This window comes from Cyanistes caeruleus, chromosome 3 (assembly GCF_971803275.1).
Source record: "Cyanistes caeruleus chromosome 3, bCyaCae1.hap1.1, whole genome shotgun sequence".
Taxonomy (NCBI): domain Eukaryota; kingdom Metazoa; phylum Chordata; class Aves; order Passeriformes; family Paridae; genus Cyanistes; species Cyanistes caeruleus.
The window spans coordinates 1077528-1093876 of record NC_141703.1 but is presented as its reverse complement, the minus strand read 5'-3'; the positions used below and the strand labels follow the sequence as shown (position 1 = coordinate 1093876).

The 16349-nt window shown below is 61.1% G+C and overlaps 1 protein-coding gene across 25 annotated transcripts in view; it reads right to left on the bottom strand.

Annotated features, from left to right (window-relative positions):
• Positions 1-922: 922 nt before the first annotated feature.
• Positions 923-16349, bottom strand: part of STIM1 (stromal interaction molecule 1) — a 73876-nt gene continuing 58449 nt past the window's right edge. For 9 of the 25 annotated variants that reach the window (XM_086883840.1, XM_086883844.1, XM_086883842.1 and 6 more), the window contains 2 exons: positions 12968-13340; positions 923-3630 (listed from right to left, as the gene is read on the bottom strand). In XM_086883840.1, coding sequence (XP_086739966.1) covers positions 3081-3630; positions 12968-13340 — 923 coding nt within the window. In that variant the 3' untranslated portion in view covers positions 923-3080. Of the gene's footprint in view, positions 3631-10595; positions 10615-11622; positions 13341-16349 lie in introns of those variants that run through there. The other 16 variants (XM_086883859.1, XM_086883856.1, XM_086883858.1 and 13 more) reach the window with 5 other exon arrangements.

The window sequence follows — 16349 nt, the reverse complement described above, 5'->3', positions numbered from 1 at the left end:
GCCCCGGTGCTGCCCCAGCAGAGCCCTCGGGGCGCGGCAGCAGCGCTGGGGGAGAGCCGGGCACGGAGCCGCTGCTGGCCCCGCCGGGCTTCACCTCCCGCGGGGAACGGATGGAGACTCCATCCCTGCCCGAGCCGTGTCCCGAGCCCTGCCCTCCTCCGGGAGCTTCCCCGCGCGGGCAGCCGGCCCTAATGACTGCTAATGAGCGCTAATGAGCGCTAATGAGCGCCAGGCTAATGAGCAGCCAGCCCCAGGGCTGCGCGGTTTGCAGGAGCTTGGCCGCCTGGAGAGGCCGGGCTCGGGAAGCGCCGGTCCTGCCATGGAAAATGTGATTTTGCAGAGTGAGGATGGGCAGGCTGAGGCTGCAGGGAGCAGCATCTCCCCCGAGCAGGGTGCTGGAGAGACAGGGGTGTGGAGATGGGGACATCAGGGCACTGGCAAGGCCGGGACACATCCCACGGGATGGCTGCTGGCTGTCCCTGTGCCATCCCCGTCCCGGCACACGCCAACCACTGATCCATCCCAGTGTGGGATTCATTTTGTCTGGAAGCGTCCCGCACCTCAGAGGTGTTTTGGGGGCCTCTGTGAGCAGGGCCCGCTGCCCACGGAGCTGGCACATCTCTTGAGGCAGCTCGGGGGTGGCTGCCTGTCCCCATACCGAATGCCAGCAGTGTCCCCATGGCCGTGGCAGTGTCAGGATGGGCCCGGGGTGGATCCAGCCCCATGCCCGCCCTGCCTGTGGAGCTGTGATCCAATTCCCATGGGAGAGGACCATGGCAGGGCCCTGGGGCAGGGGGGAGCCGGGGTGTCCCTGTCCCCACCGACCTGGCCAGGAACACGTCCCCAGCAGGCATCCAACGCCCCGACCCCACTGTGCTGGAAGCCTGGGAGGGGCAGGAAGAAGAGAGCAGCAGCCAGCAGCTCGTAAAATAGACTACATGCTTTATTGGATTGAAAAGTTTTATGAAATGACAAAACAAAAACAAAAAAACACCTTAAATCAAGAGTTGGCAGATGCGTCAACAGTTGCCGTTTGGGGGATCCCCAACCCCTTCTCCAGAAGCATCCACAGGTCTCTGCCACCACAAGCAGCTCCGGCCCCGACCCTGCTGGCCCCGCTCCCAGGGGCCCTGCCCGTGATGACAGCGGGGTGCCCGGGAATTGGGGTGCCCACAGACCGGGGTGCCCGGGAATTGGGGTGCCCACAGACTGGGGTGCCCACTGATCAGGGTGCCCAGGAATCGGGGTGCCCAGGAATCGGGGTGCCCACGGATCAGGGTGCCCGGGAATCGGGATGCCCACTGATTGGGGTGCCCACGGATCAGGGTGCCCATGACAGCAGGATGCCCACGGATCAGGGTGCCCACGGATCAGGGTGCCCAGGCAGCAGCCCTGGCTGTGGGGCCAAGCGCGTCCCCCCCGTCCCCAGGGAAATGCAGGCACTTAAAGTCATTAAGAGGAATTTTTCACTTATCCCAAAGCAACAGTGAAATTGTTTAACTCCCACCTACAGAACAAAAAACACCTTTGTAGCCCTTCCTGAATTGTCAAGACACAAATATATTACTCTGGCATAAAGCAAGGCCCCGGGGGCTCTCGGCATCTGGCCCAGCCTCGGCAGGAGCAGCCCCTCCCCACCCCCAAGGACGCACGGGATGGTGGTCGGGGGGCTGGAGGGGGGCTGAGGAAAGGGACCCTGGGCTCGGGGGGTCATGTGGCACCAGGGAGCCTCCTCAGGAGGGGGCTTGGGGGTTCCCCTGGCAGCCCTGGGGCTGGGGGATGCTCCTGGAGGAGCTGGGAGAGGGGGGCAAGGGGGTGGAGCAGTGCTCAGCCCTGGGGATGGAGCAGGGCCCAGGGATGGAGCAGGGCCCAGGGATGGAGCAGGGCTCAGGGATGGAGCAGGGCTCATCCCTCGGGATGGGGCAGGGCTCAGCCCTGGGACCCGGCCCTGGCCCTCGGAGGGAGTGGGACTCAGCCACAGTTGCTGCCCAGAGTGGGGACCCCCTGAGTGGCCGGGGCTGCGATGGGGGACACCCGAGCAGCAGGATGTGACCCACAGTGTGCTGAGGGAGGACGGGAGAGCCCCTGGCAGCGGCTCAGGACAGACCGAGACCCGGGTCAGGCTGTGCTGGCAGCGGCCACGGGCTGACACAGCCGGGGACACCCCGGCATGTGGCCTCGGGACAAGGTGACACTGCCTGTGTGAGCCTCCTGCGAACCTGGGGAGGGCACAGAGCCCGCAGCACCCGGCCTGCTCCAGGGCACGGCTCTGTCATGGCTCTGTCCCCGAGGCACAGCCTGTCCCTGCCCTGCAGAGCCCCGCTGTGTCGCGCTGTGTCCCCAGCCAGGACAGGGGACACGGGCACGGGGGACACGGGCACAGGGGACACGGGCACAGGGGACACGGGCACAGGGGACAGGCCCTGCCCCCGGGAGCCCCCTCCTCTTCGTGTGGCTGTGGCGGCTGGCCCTGGCCCTTCCCTCAGTGTCCCTTGTCCCTGGGGAAGGAAAGCCGGGGACAAGCGTGGGCTCCTCCCCGCCGGGCACAGCGCCGAGCGCTGGGGACCGGGACACTCAAGTACCGGCAAGGGCAGAGTCCTCCCCTGCTCCCCCGCAGCCAGGGCCGCCCAGGAGGGGATGGATCCCCTTCCCAGGGCCGCGGCCGTGGGGGCCGGGGGGGAAAAGTGACTCGGAGAAACGAGGGAGAACCGCTGCGACCGGAGTCAGCCCGGGGGGAGCGCGGAGCAGCCCCCGAGCCTCCATCAGCCTGTGCAAAACAAATTAATAACAACAATAAAAAATAAAATTAAAAAAAAAAATAAAACCACATTGAAACCAAACCCAAAGGCCGCGTGGCTGAGCAGAGCAGGAGTAACTGGAAGCCATGCACAGCAAAGCCGGGACCGCAGCGCTCGGAGGGGACGCAGGGGCGGCTCTTCTCCCGGGCCTGGCGCTCTTTCGTCTCGGAGATGGGGAAATAAATAAGTTTAAATAGCTCCTCCCGTGCCGGCGCTGGGTTCCCGGTGCACGGCCGGCCCCGGGCCCGGCGGGACGCGTCCGGGGGTGTCCCCCCCCCACCTCTACTTCTTGGGCTTCTTGAAGATCTTTAGGGGGAACTTTTTCTTGCTCTGGCCGGGGTCAACCTCGTCGCCCGTCAGGCTGCTGTCCTCGTCCCCCGGGCTCTTCTTGGCGGCCAGCTGCGGGATGCGGGTGTTCCTGGCGCCGCTGGGCCGGCAGTCAGAGGTGGGGGAGGGGGTGTCGGGGTCGGTGGAGCTGGGGCTGTGCGACCGGGACGAATCCGAGTGGCTGGGCTTGCCGGCCGTCGGGTGGCTGATCTCCCCCAGGCTGGAGGACTTCTCCATGCCGTGATTCACCATCATCATCTTCTTCATCACCATGGGGCTCTCGGGCAGCCGCTCCTGCAAAGCCGCCAGGGCGGGGGGCTCCCCGTGCCGGCTGCCGCCGTTGGGGGTGGGCACGCCGGGGCCCGGGGGCCCGGGGACAGCCTCCTCCATGGAGCGGCTCAGCAGCGTGGGCCGGGCAGCCAGCAGCTTGGGCGCCGAGCTGGGGATACGCTGGTGGTCGCTCAGGTGCGGGATGGAGGAGTCGGAGTCGCAGCGAGTTAAATCTCTGCGGTGGGGAGGGCGGAGAGAGGGGGTCAGTGCCGGCCCGGCCCCGCCCGCACGGATGGGGCGGCGGCTGAGGGGACCCCCGGGACCCCCGGGCGAGCCCACCCCGGCTCTGCCCCGCTCTGTGCCCGCGGGACCAGCGCACGGAGCGAGGACACGGAACCGGGATGGGGACTCCCTCCTCCCCGCTCCCGGCTCGCCCCAAGCCCCGAGCCCCCCCAGGCTGCCCGGAGGGTCCCTCAGCCCTCGCCACATCCGTGTGCGCGCCCCCCGCCCGGCCCAGCCGCTGCCAGCCTCTAATCCCAGCAGTCGGGCAGGAATTGGAGCTTGGCGAGCCCACACGAAGCCATGCCCAGCCCCGCCGCTGCACGCGGTTTGTGCCCAGCCTGTGCCTGCCGGGGACGGGCCCAGAGCGGCTCCCGGAGCCTCTGCAGAGAGGGAGGCAGGAGGATGGGGGAAATGACAAATCACAGCTCGCTCCTCCCGGCTGCACGGATAGATGGATGGATGGATGGATGGATGGATGGATGGATGGATGGATGGATGATGGATGGATGATGGATGATGGATGGATGGATGGATGGATGGATGGATGGATGGATGGATGATGGATGGATGATGGATGGATGGATGGATGGATGGATGGATGATGGATGGATGGATGGATGATGGATGGATGATGGATGGATGATGGATGGATGATGGATGGATGGATGGATGGATGGATGGATGATGGATGGATGGATGATGGATGGATGATGGATGATGGATGGATGATGGATGGATGATGGATGGATGGAGGGATGGATGATGGATGGATGGATGGATGATGGATGGATGGATGGATGATGGATGATGGATGGATGGATGGATGATGGATGGATGGATGGATGATGGATGGATGATGGATGATGGATGGATGATGGATGGATGGATGGATGGATGATGGATGGATGGATGGATGGATGATGGATGATGGATGGATGGATGATGGATGGATGATGGATGATGGATGGATGATGGATGGATGATGGATGGATGGATGATGGATGGATGATGGATGGATGGATGGATGGATGGATGATGGATGGATGGATGATGGATGGATGATGGATGGATGGATGGATGGATGATGGATGGATGATGGATGGATGATGGATGGATGATGGATGGATGGATGGATGATGGATGGATGGATGGATGGATGGATGGATGGATGATGGATGGATGATGGATGGATGGATGGATGATGGATGATGGATGGATGATGGATGGATGATGGATGGATGATGGATGGATGGATGGATGATGGATGGATGGATGGATGGATGATGGATGGATGGATGATGGATGGATGGATGGATGATGGATGGATGGATGGATGGATGATGGATGGATGGATGGATGATGGATGGATGGATGATGGATGGATGATGGATGATGGATGGATGATGGATGGATGGATGGATGGATGGATGGATGATGGATGGATGATGGATGGATGGATGGATGATGGATGATGGATGATGGATGGATGATGGATGGATGGATGGATGATGGATGGATGGATGATGGATGGATGGATGGATGGATGGATGGATGATGGATGATGGATGGATGATGGATGATGGATGGATGGATGGATGATGGATGGATGGATGAATGGATGGATGATGGATGGATGGATGATGGATGGATGGATGATGGATGATGGATGGATGATGGATGGATGGATGGATGGATGATGGATGGATGGATGATGGATGGATGGATGGATGGATGATGGATGGATGGATGATAGATGGATGGATGGATGATGGATGGATGGATGATGGATGGATGGATGATGGATGGATGATGGATGGATGGATGATGGATGGATGGATGATAGATGGATGGATGGATGGATGATGGATGGATGGATGATGGATGGATGATGGATGATGGATGGATGATGGATGGATGGATGATGGATGGATGGATGATGGATGGATGGATGGATGGATGATGGATGGATGATGGATGGATGGATGATGGATGGATGATGGATGGATGATGGATGGATGATGGATGGATGGATGATGGATGGATGGATGGATGATGGATGATGGATGGATGATGGATGGGTGGATGGATGGATGATGGATGGATGATGGATGATGGATGGATGGATGATGGATGGCTGCTGGCCCCACGTCCCCGGGGCCCTATGGCCCGCCTGGGCCGTGGGATGGGGCGAGGGGCCCGGCCCCACCCCACGCACAGGTTACAGGAATGGCAGGGAAATGGAAAGGAGCGAGGGACAAGAGAAGCAAAAGGGGGTGAGGAGAGATGGGAGGTGCTGCCCTGTCCCTCGCCCTGGAGACCCCCTGACCTCTGCTCCTGGCACTGTCCCTGAGCGTGGCTCACCCAACCTGCCTGGCACTACACAGGACCCCCAGATCATCTCCTACAGCACCACCATCAACACCTGAACAGAGCAGCAAGGCAAGGGAAAACCTCCTCGAGAGAGCTGGCACTGGGGAGATGTTCAGGAATCCCAGAGTGGTCTGGGTGAGAAAGTACCTTGAGGACCACCCATTCCCAGCCCTGCCATGGCAGGGACACCTTCCACTGTCCCAGCTGCTCCCAATGTCCAGCCTGGCCTTGGGCACTGCCAGGGATCCAGGGGCAGCCCCAGCTGCTCTGGCAATTCCATCCCAGCCCCTGCCCACCCTGCCAGGGAACAATTCCTGCCCAAGATCCCAAGATGCAGCCCTGCCCTCTGCCCCTGGCAGCCATTCCCTGGCTCCTGGCCCTGCAGCCCTTGGCCCCAGTCCCTCTCCAGCTCTCCTGGAGCCCCTTCAGGCCCTGCAAGGGGCTCTGAGCTCTCCCTGCAGCTTCTCCTCTCCAGCTGAGCACCCCAGCTCTCCCAGCCTGGCTCCAGAGGGTTCCATCCCTGTGGCCTCCTCTGGGCTCTCTCCAGCAGCTCCAGCTGCTCCCTGTGCTGGGCCCCAGGGCTGGGGCAGCTCTGCAGGTGAGGTCTCACCTGAGCACAGGGGCACAATCCCAATCAATCCCTTTCCTGCTGCCCACGCTGTGGGATCAGCCCAGCTCCCAGTGCTCGTGGCCAGGCCCTGGGGAGCCTCTCCCAGCAATGCCCAGCTCCTTCTCCCCAGGGCTGCTCCCAGCCCCTTGTGCCAGGCTGTTTGTGCTGCCATTGCCCCGGGCCAGGTGCAGCCCCTTGCCCTTGGTGCTGCTGAGCTGCCCGAGGCTGGCACGGTGCCAGCTCTGCAGCCTGGCCAGGAGCCCGTGGCTGCCCCGTGCCCTCCCTGCGGCGTGTGAGCGCAGCACGCAGCCCCTGGCTGGCCCTGCCGGTGTGTGGGGCTGCCCTGGAGCCGTGGCCTGGCACCAACAAAGGCATTTCCCAGTGCTGGGCCCAGTGCCGGCCTCAGGGACACCACTGCTCACTGCTCTCCACAGAAATGCTGCACGCGCTGCACGCCCGGCACGGGGAGGCCAGACAGGGCCAGAACGTTCTCCTCATCCTGGAACAAGTGCACTTCTTTAACAAAACCCAGGGAACAAAGTCGGGCCCTCGTTCTGCAGGAACACCCAGGGAATCCTGAGAGCCCAGGGGTGGCTGGGATTCAGCCGGGTGTGCTGGGGGAGCCCGGCCGTGGAGAACACCTGAGCTCTTCTGTTCCCCAGCAGCAGAGCCCGGGCACCGCTGCCATCAGCCCTGTCCTCGCACACGGAGCCGAGGGACAATCCTGAGGCTGGGAAATCCCCAGCTCCTCCCAGGGAGCAGCTGCAGCCCCTCCAAGGGACACAGCAGCCATGGATCACACGTGTGGAGCCACCGAGCTCCCAGGGCCACCAGCCAATACTGCCAGGGCCACCACGGCTGGTCCCATGGCAGTCACTGGGAAAAAACTGAGGGAACTGGGATAAAACTGGGATATCTGGGATAAAACTGGGATAAAACTGGGATAAAACTGGGATATCTGGGATAAAACTGGGATAACTGGGCCTGGGGAACAGCAGCAGCCATGGAACACTGTGGGGCCATACATGAGGTGTTGGAGCTGACTCCCAGGACATGGACACAGCCACACACCTGGGCTGGGACACCTCAGCCAGGGCCTGCAGGTGGAATCACTGCCACCACAACCTCCAGCTCCTGCAAGGAATTCAGCAATCTCCTGCTCTTCCCAAGTGTTTCTTGCTCATGGCTTACACCTGCAAAGGGGAATTTCTGCTGGGAATTCCTGCCTGGACTCTCCTCTCGCAGGGAAGGTGGCAGAAGCCCCCACCTGCACATGGCTGAGCCCTTGCTGAGATGCCACCGGGGCAGAACACCCACTTCCAGAGGTTTATTTCCTCCACAATTCCCTGGGAAGCAGTTCCCTTCCAGGAGAACCACGAAGACTTTGGCTGCAGGAGCTGGTACATGGAGTGGCTGGCGCTGGGTCCCAGCAGAGCTGGGAGAAGGGACGAGGCTGTGGGGCAGAACCTTGGCACGGGAATGGTGTCGCCCTGAAAACTCAGTTTCTGAGCTTGCTGCCATGGTTTCCTAAAGACTTTCTCAGGACAGTAACTGCAAACATAGATATGTGAACATTCTTTCTGTTCCACGTCTTGTGATGGGCATCTCTCATGGCCAGTGCAGGGGGAAAGTGTTATCCTGACCATCCAATCCCTGGTCGTGGTCACAAGCCTATAAATCCTGGGAGGAAAAATAAACTCTGCTCTTTCTTTCACCACACCTCGACCTGCGCCCGCGTGATCTGTTCATCTTCAGTGGCACGGGAATGGTGCTGGCTGGAGCCAGGCTCAGGGACAGGCAGGATTGGATCCTGGCAGGAATGCAGTGCTTACTCAGGACTCGGGTCATGGAGGAGGTGGGGGAGCCCCAGCGGGCCCTGGCTGGGGATGGAGGCACAGCAACACTTCACAGTCAGAGTCCCAACTCCACCCAGGAATCTTCTTTGCCGGGAAATCCATCCCAGGGATCCCACAGGGTGCCATCTGGGTGAGGGTTGGTGATAATAATCCTTTAAAAGAGCGAGACAGCAGCAAATACAGGAAAAAATGGCATTTTTTCCACTGAGGAGACGTCAGGAATGTGTGAAGAGGGTGAGTGCTCCTCGCTGGGCTCTGGAGAGCCGCTCCCTCAGCAGGTTTCAATCCAGCAGGGACCAGAGCAATCCTGCAGCGCTGGCAGCGTGTGGAGAACCCACGAGAGCAGATGGAGAGCCATGCTCTGCTCCAGGAACACTGGGAACCCCATCCCAGGCCAGCCGGTCCCGCGCCGGGGGAGGTGGGACAGCAGCTGGGCAGGGCCTGGGTGACACCACAGCCACTGTGGCACCCCTGGGCCTGCCCTCCCTGCGGCACAGGGGGAGCTGGGGGCTCACAGCCCCACCCCTGGGGTGGCTGCTCTCTGGGATCCTCGGCCATGGAGCTGATGCACCACACGGGTTCCACCTCGTTGGAGCTCCACTTCTTCCCTCTGGGCTCATCCGGAGGGACTGACGGAGCAGATGCCCAAGAGCACAATTCCCAAATATTCCAGTGGCCTAAGCTAACTCTGCTGGTGCACAATCTCTCCAGCTGTGACTCAGGAATGTATTCCTTCAGGACACAGGGGAGAGCTGGTGACAGCAGCAGTGCCCACCCTGCTGTGCCAGGCTCAGGGACATCCCGGCACACAGGACACAGCCACCACGCCAGGGACAATCCCAGGGACCTCCTGCACTCCTCCCGTGGCTCCCACGGGCCGACTCTGCGAGCTCAACACCAATGGCCAGGAACTTGTGGGATTCTCTTCAGCCCCCAGTGAGCCTTTTCCTGGTGGCTCCCACAAGGAAGTGCACAACAGCAGGGGCAGGATTCCCGGGATCACACTGCCTGGGTCAGAGACAGCAAGAGCACTGGACACTCCTGAGCCCATGCCAGGACGAGAGGGAGGAAAGAGCATTCCCAGGACACTGCCATCATCCCGGATCAGGCTCAGCCAAGGCCTGGCCTGTACCCACTGATTTCCATGAGGATTACGCTCCTGAACTGCTGTGGCACATTTTCAAGAGGAAAAGCTATCCCAGGACATGGCTGGCCTTGATGGGATCCCAGGAAGGGATCAGAGGAAGTTTCTGCAGAGCAGCAGGAGCCCCTGACAGCTCATCCCTGCTGGAAAGCACGGAGCAGCAACTGGACAGGGAAATACCCGGGAGCCCGAGCCTTCCTCCATCCCAGCAGTGCTCCCTGCTCTTTTCCATGGATCCAGGCACTCCCACCACCTCCACAGAGCGACCCTGCCAGCGCTCACCTGCCCAAGGCAGGACGGACCTGCTTCCCCCTGCGCTTCCTCCCACCTCACCAGGATCCACCCGAGCGAGGGAGAGAGGGAGGGTGAGGAGATGGGGATGGCAAACAAAAGAAGCAGAGAGCAAAGCATGGAGTAAGGAATGCCAGGAGCACAGGAAGCCTGGGAGGGGAGGAGGAGCAGGGGAGGAGCAGGAGGAGGAGGAGGATGGAGAACAAACACCTATTTTTCCCCAGCCCATTTCTCTGGGTGTTCCCGCTCGGGTCCAGCCCGGGGCGGCCCAGGAGCTGCCCTGGGTGTGCTCCAGCAGCCACAGAGCCCTCGTGCACGCAGCACCAGGGACCAAGGCTTTTCTTAAAGCAAATTCCCAAATGTGCTGTGGGGCCGAGCCTGGCGCAGCCTCAACGCAAACCCAACAGCGGCTTGCACCCTGCCAGAGCTGTGAATTACTCATTTCCCTGCATTCCTGACTCTCTCCCTTCCCTGAGCTTTAGCTGCCGCTCCCTTCCTGCCTGGAGAAGGGCCTGGGCACGGGGATTTGGCGCTAGGCTCCCATCTCCATCGGTTTCATCCACCTGAGGCAGGCACTGGCAGCAGAAACCTGTGTGCACCCCCAGCCCCTCCAGCCCCTCTCCCCCCGACCCCGCAGCCGCTCTGACCTTATTGGCGCCGGATCCTCTGAAGCCAATTGCAAAAGAGAAGCAAAGAGTGAGGAGTGAGGGAGCGGCTCCCTGCCAGCACAACCCCAGCAGGACTCCGGAGATCCCCAGCCTTGCTCGGGGGGCAGCTCCTTGGAGAGGTTTCTCCTGTGAGCTCTGCCCAGCCTTGGCATCTGCTGGATGTGGGGGAGGCTAAAGAGCTCCAGCAGCCCCCACCACCAGGGTGGCACATTCCTTCTACCCAGGGAGCCAGGAATCTTTGGGGCTCTGCTCTGGTCCTCGGAGTGACTCCCTGGAGGGCCTTTCTGAGCCTCCCCAGGAGGCTGTGGAGCTCCAGGGATGTAGGGAAAGGCCTCCAGGACCGGGGATGTCAAGGAGGAGCAGCAATCCATCGGCCCGGGGATGCATCAAAGCAGGATCTGCTAATGATGCAGTTGGATAAAACCATTAAAAGTGACAAACCCACACCTTTGGGCACCCAGCTCCTCATCTCTGCTGCTGGGCTGAGCAGGGCTGGGTGGGCTGGGGGGAGCTGCCTGTGTGGGGCAGCTGGAGCAAATCCCACGGGGGAGGTTCTGACTCCATCGCTTCTCCTGCGTCACCGGCTGGGCTTTGCCATGGCAGCGGGGAGAGGACAGAGCTGCTGGCACCCAGCGGTGACCAGCTGGGCTCTGACCAGGGCAGCCCACACTCATCCCCTCCTAACGACCGCTGGCACTGCCCCCTGCCCTCCCTGGGCCCCCACACCAGACCCCTCAGATGTCTGCAGGGACTCGGGCAGGAATTCCGTGTGCCACGGGCCTCAGGTGGGAATAAATCACATTTAAACAGCTGTTCTGGACACAGGACATGAGCCCCAGGCTGCCAGGATGAGCTCTCCCTCCTGCAGTCAGGGAGGCACTGGAAGCAGGGACCAGCAGCATTCCCAGCTTTTACCAGTCCAGCTGGGACAGCTGCAATGAAGCTCCCACGGTAGGAGTTAATTAATTACACTGCTTCTCATCATCCCCAACCAACCATTACTGGATTCACTGAGATGCTGCTCTTTAATTCTCCATTGTGGAGCAGGTCCAGGAATTTCCACCTTGGAATTCCAGACTCCAGAATGTGCCTGGGGCTGCTCAGCTTGGGCAGGGAGGGGGTGGAACATCCAAACCAGAGGCTGTGAGCAAGGCCAGGAGAGATCCCAGCACCTGAGGGCACAGGGACCCACAGGTAAGGGGATAATGGGACAACGTGCTGGGATGGGTGAAGATGTGGTGACTGGCAATGTTTCCCTGCCCGGAGAAATTATGGTGGAAGGACATTTCTCCCATCCTCTGCCTCACCCAGAGACTCCCAGCCTTCTCCCAGCAGTCTGCTCCCCAGTACTGAGGATCAGGAGAGCGTTTCTGGTTTTGCCATGGAGAAAGCATGGAACAGAGATGGAATAACCTGGCAGGGACAGCATTCCCTGGTCCATCACAGCCTTCCCACTGCCTGCATGGAGACACCTGAGGCCACGAGCACAGACCCCCTGCCCTGATCCCAGGGGATCCCACACCTGCAGGGACGCTCGGGACTGCACCCAGGACCCGTGGGATGAGGACATCCGGGGTCTCACTCGGGTGAAAGCCACTCCAGGAACCTGGTGCTGAGCTTGGGACACACAGCATTCCTGGCAGAGCCCCCTTGGAGCACCAGGTGGGATTCCTGCTCCTCCCTGTCAGCAGCGAGGTGAACTGGGACAGCTCTGGGATTTAGGGATGGAGGATAACCGGTCCCGAGGATGCACCAGCTCTCCGGAGCCAACTGAAAGGGACCAAGCTAAAGCAAACAAAAGCAGCTCCAGCTCCCTCCTCAGACATTCCTGAGCCAAAATTCCCCAATTCCTCATCCCTACCAAACCAGAGGCAGGGTCACTCCAGGAGTCACTCCTGAACTGCCACTCTGGCATCCCAAATTTCTCCAGCTGCTACCTCGTGGTCCCCACCCATCCTGTTCCCTTTGCAATTCACTTGTGAGGAGCCCAGGGAGGTCCAGGCTTCAAACGAGGCCGGGTTTGGTGATGGGTTCTGTTACCTCCTCACACCCCCTTGTTCAGGGAATACCGAGCACCTGGGAATTTCCATTTGCTCAGCTCCAGTAAAACAACAGCAGAGCACCTTGGGAAGGCCCACACTGAGCTCGTGGGAGTGGGGACGGCCCACGGAATCCTCCTCAGAGGCTCCAGCGGCTCGGGAGAGCAGTGGGAGGAAAAAAAGCAGATAAAACCATGGAATAGAGGCCCGGAGAAAAAGGGCAGGAGGAATGTGAGAGAAAGAGCACCCCAGCAAGCACCAGCTCTGAGGCACAGCAGGCAGGAGGCAGCTAGAAAAGAAACAGCAATATACCCAAAGCTCCCAGTGCGACAGCGAACTCCAGAGGTGACATCAGGAGGGGGCAGGTCGGGGATGGAATCCATCTGGAGGAAATAAGAGGTGGTGTGATGGTAATAGATAGGGTGGACATGGCAAGCAGGAGCAGGTGCGGTGGTGGTGGATGAGGAGCAGGAGGTGGAGGAGGTGGAGCCGGGCGGGTCGGAGCTGAAGGACTGTCCGGAGCTGAGGCTGTGCATTCGGCGCAGGGACACTCGGCCCGCCCGCAGCGGGGCCACGGGGCCGGCCTCGGGCTGCCCCGGCACGGGACTCTCTACCAACCTCTGCGATCCGTGGCCGTGCTGCGGCTCCACCAGGCGCTGCCGGACTGTGCTGGGCAAGGCCGGAGCTGCAACGAGACACGGTGGGGAGTGAGGGCAGGGAGGCCCACGGAGCCCTGCTGGCACCAGCACTGCCCTGCTGCCAGCAGCCCTGTGCCACTGGCACTGCCCCACAGCCCCTGTGCCACTGGCACCAGCCCTGTGCCACTGCCACTGCCCCACTGCCCCTGTGTCACCAGCCCTGTGCCACTGCCACCACCCCACTACCACCAATCAGTCCTGTGCCACTGCCCCACTGGCACCAGCCCTGTGCCACTGCCACTGCCCCACTGCCCCTGTGTCACCAGCCCTGTGCCACTGCCACCACCCCACTACCACAGTCCTGTGCCACTGCCCCACTGCCACCAGCCCTGTGCCACTGGCACTGCCCCACTGCCCCTGTGTCACCAGCCCTGTGCCACTGGCACCAGCCCTGTGCCACTGGCACTGCCCCACAGCCCCTGCCCCACTGCCCCTGTGTCACCAGCCCTGTCCCTGTGCCACCAGCCCTGTGCCACTGCCCCACGGCCCCTGCCCCACTGCCCCTGCTGCCACCAGCCCTGTGCCACTGGCACCACCAGCCCTGTGCCACTGGCACTGCCCCACAGCCCCTGCCCCACTGCCCCTGTGTCACCAGCCCTGTGCCACTGCCACCACTCCACTACCACCAGCCCTGTGCCACTGCCACTGCCCCATTGCCCCTGTGCCACCAGCCCTGTCCTTGTGCCACCAGCCCTGTCACACTGCCCCTGTGCCACCAGCCTTGTCCCATTGGCACCAGCCTGGTCCCTGCCCCACCAGCCCTGTCCCACTGGCACTGCCCCACTGCCCCTGTGCCACCAGCCCTGTCCCTGTGCCACCAGCCCTGTCCCACTGGCACTGCCCCACTACCCCTGTGCCACCAGCCCTGTCCCACTGTCCCTGTGCCACCACCAGCCCTGTCCCACCTGGTGCCAGCAGTTAAGGCCTGTTTAATGCAGAAGCAGCTTTAAGCTGGTGCTGAACATGCTGGATTAATGCCCAGCCCATGGAAAACTCCAGCATTGCTGCTGTAGGTGCCTCTGAACACCTTATCTGAGCATCTTGCCTGACGCAGAGAGTGGCTGTGTGATTCACCCCACCTGGAGCCACCACCCGAGAACGGGGCACGTCCAGGGCCATTCCACCCTCACAGGCATCTCATGGCTCCAGTCCTGCTGCCCTGGGGGCACCTTCACAGCCCAAAGCAGAAGCCCCAGGTGAGCAGGTCGATGCTGGCACCTGAAGCTGCACTCCTGGAGCTCAGCTCTGCTCGAGCATCGCTGTGCAGGGGCAGCACCAGGAGCAAAGCACTGGCACCATGGAATCCTGCAGGGGACTGGGTCAGGAGGGACCCCAAAGATCATCTCCTCCCAGCCCTGCCATGGCAGGGACATCTCCCACTGTCCCAGGTGCTCCAAACCCCAGTGTCCAACCTGGCCTTGGGCACTGCCAGGGATCCAGGGGCAGTTCCCTGCTTGGTTGAAAATACTGGGGTTGAGGAATCTTGGGCAGGAATTGTTCCCTGGCAGGGTGGGCAGGGGCTGGGATGGAATTGCCAGAGCAGCTGGGGCTGCCCCTGGATCCCTGGCAGTGCCCAAGGCCAGGCTGGACATTGGGAGCAGCTGGGACAGTGGGAGGTGTCCCTGCCATGGCAGGGCTGGGAATGGGTGGGATTTGGGGTCTCTCCAGCCCAGACTTTCTGGGATTCATGCCTGACTCCTCCATGCCTGAACTGGTGACTCTGGCCCCAGAGTGGCCTCACCTGCTCCCAGCCTGTTCCATGAGCACTGTGACTGATCAGAACAACCCCCACCCTGAGAAATATTCTCTGGTTGCCAATTCCCCTTGGTTGGGGGAATGTCCTTTGGAGCCCCAGCTCCTGAACTGGAGCTCAGCAATCCCTGAGGAGCTGCCTGTGCCCCAAACCTGCCCCAGGGTCACCCCCAGAGCCAGGGGAGGCCCCTTCACCAGCCTGGAGCCTTGGGAATGCTCCCATCCTCCATGGAAAACAGGATCCCGGGGCTGCAGCCCCATCCCAAGCCAAGCAGGCTGGCTTTATTCCATCCCCCTGCTGCCATTCCATACAAGATGTTCCTCCTTTGGCAGGAGATAAGGTGTTCAGGATTGCTCAGGATTTCTTATGTGCATAAGAAATTAATGTACAAATGGGTTAAAAAGATGCAGAGACAGGAAAGCTCAGGAATGGAGGAGGAGGAGAGCTCCTTTGGGAATGGAAGAACCAGCTCTGGAAACTCCCAGCTGGACACACAGGGCTCCTCTGGCAGAGCAACTCAGGACTGAAGGATCCTCAGGGATATATTTCCAGTGGAAGAAGGAATAAGAAGGAATAATTCTGGCTACTTGGCTGTTTCCACACCCCCAAGGTGAATCCTGGTCTTTCCCACTGCTCAGGTTTGCTGCTCCTTGTTCCCTACAGTGCCCATCCATTCCATAACTGGAATTTCACACCATCCACCTTCTACTGCAAGATGTTTTTTTCCAGCTCCAGAGCTGCAGTTCCAATTTGGGCACCTCACTGTGCAGGGTTCACAGGATCTGACTGCAGAGTAACTCACTGGGGTGATTGGTTTCTGCTGCCGGTTTCTTTCTCCCTTGAGTCAAGCTTTTTTCCCTAAGGATTCCCAGTTTTTTCCCTGGTGTTCCACCCCTCATTTCCCCACTCAGTACTTCCCACCTCTGTGCTCTCCCTCTCCAAGGCTCACCCTGCTCTGGAGCACAGGCTGGGGCCTCGCTTGCCAGCCCCAGGGTTTCCCCACATTCCCCATGAGCAGCCAGCATGGCAAGGGAAGGGGAGGCAAGGGGAGGGGAGGGGAGGGGAGGGGAGGGGAGGGGAGGGGAGGGGAGGGGAGGCGAGGCGAGGCGAGGCGAGGGGAGGGGAGGGGAGGGGAGGGGAGGGGAGGGGAGGGGAGGGGAGGGGAGGGGAGGGGAGGGGAGGGGAGGGGAGGGGAGGGGAGGGGAGGGGAGGGAAGGGAAGGGAAGGGAAGGGAAGGGAAGGG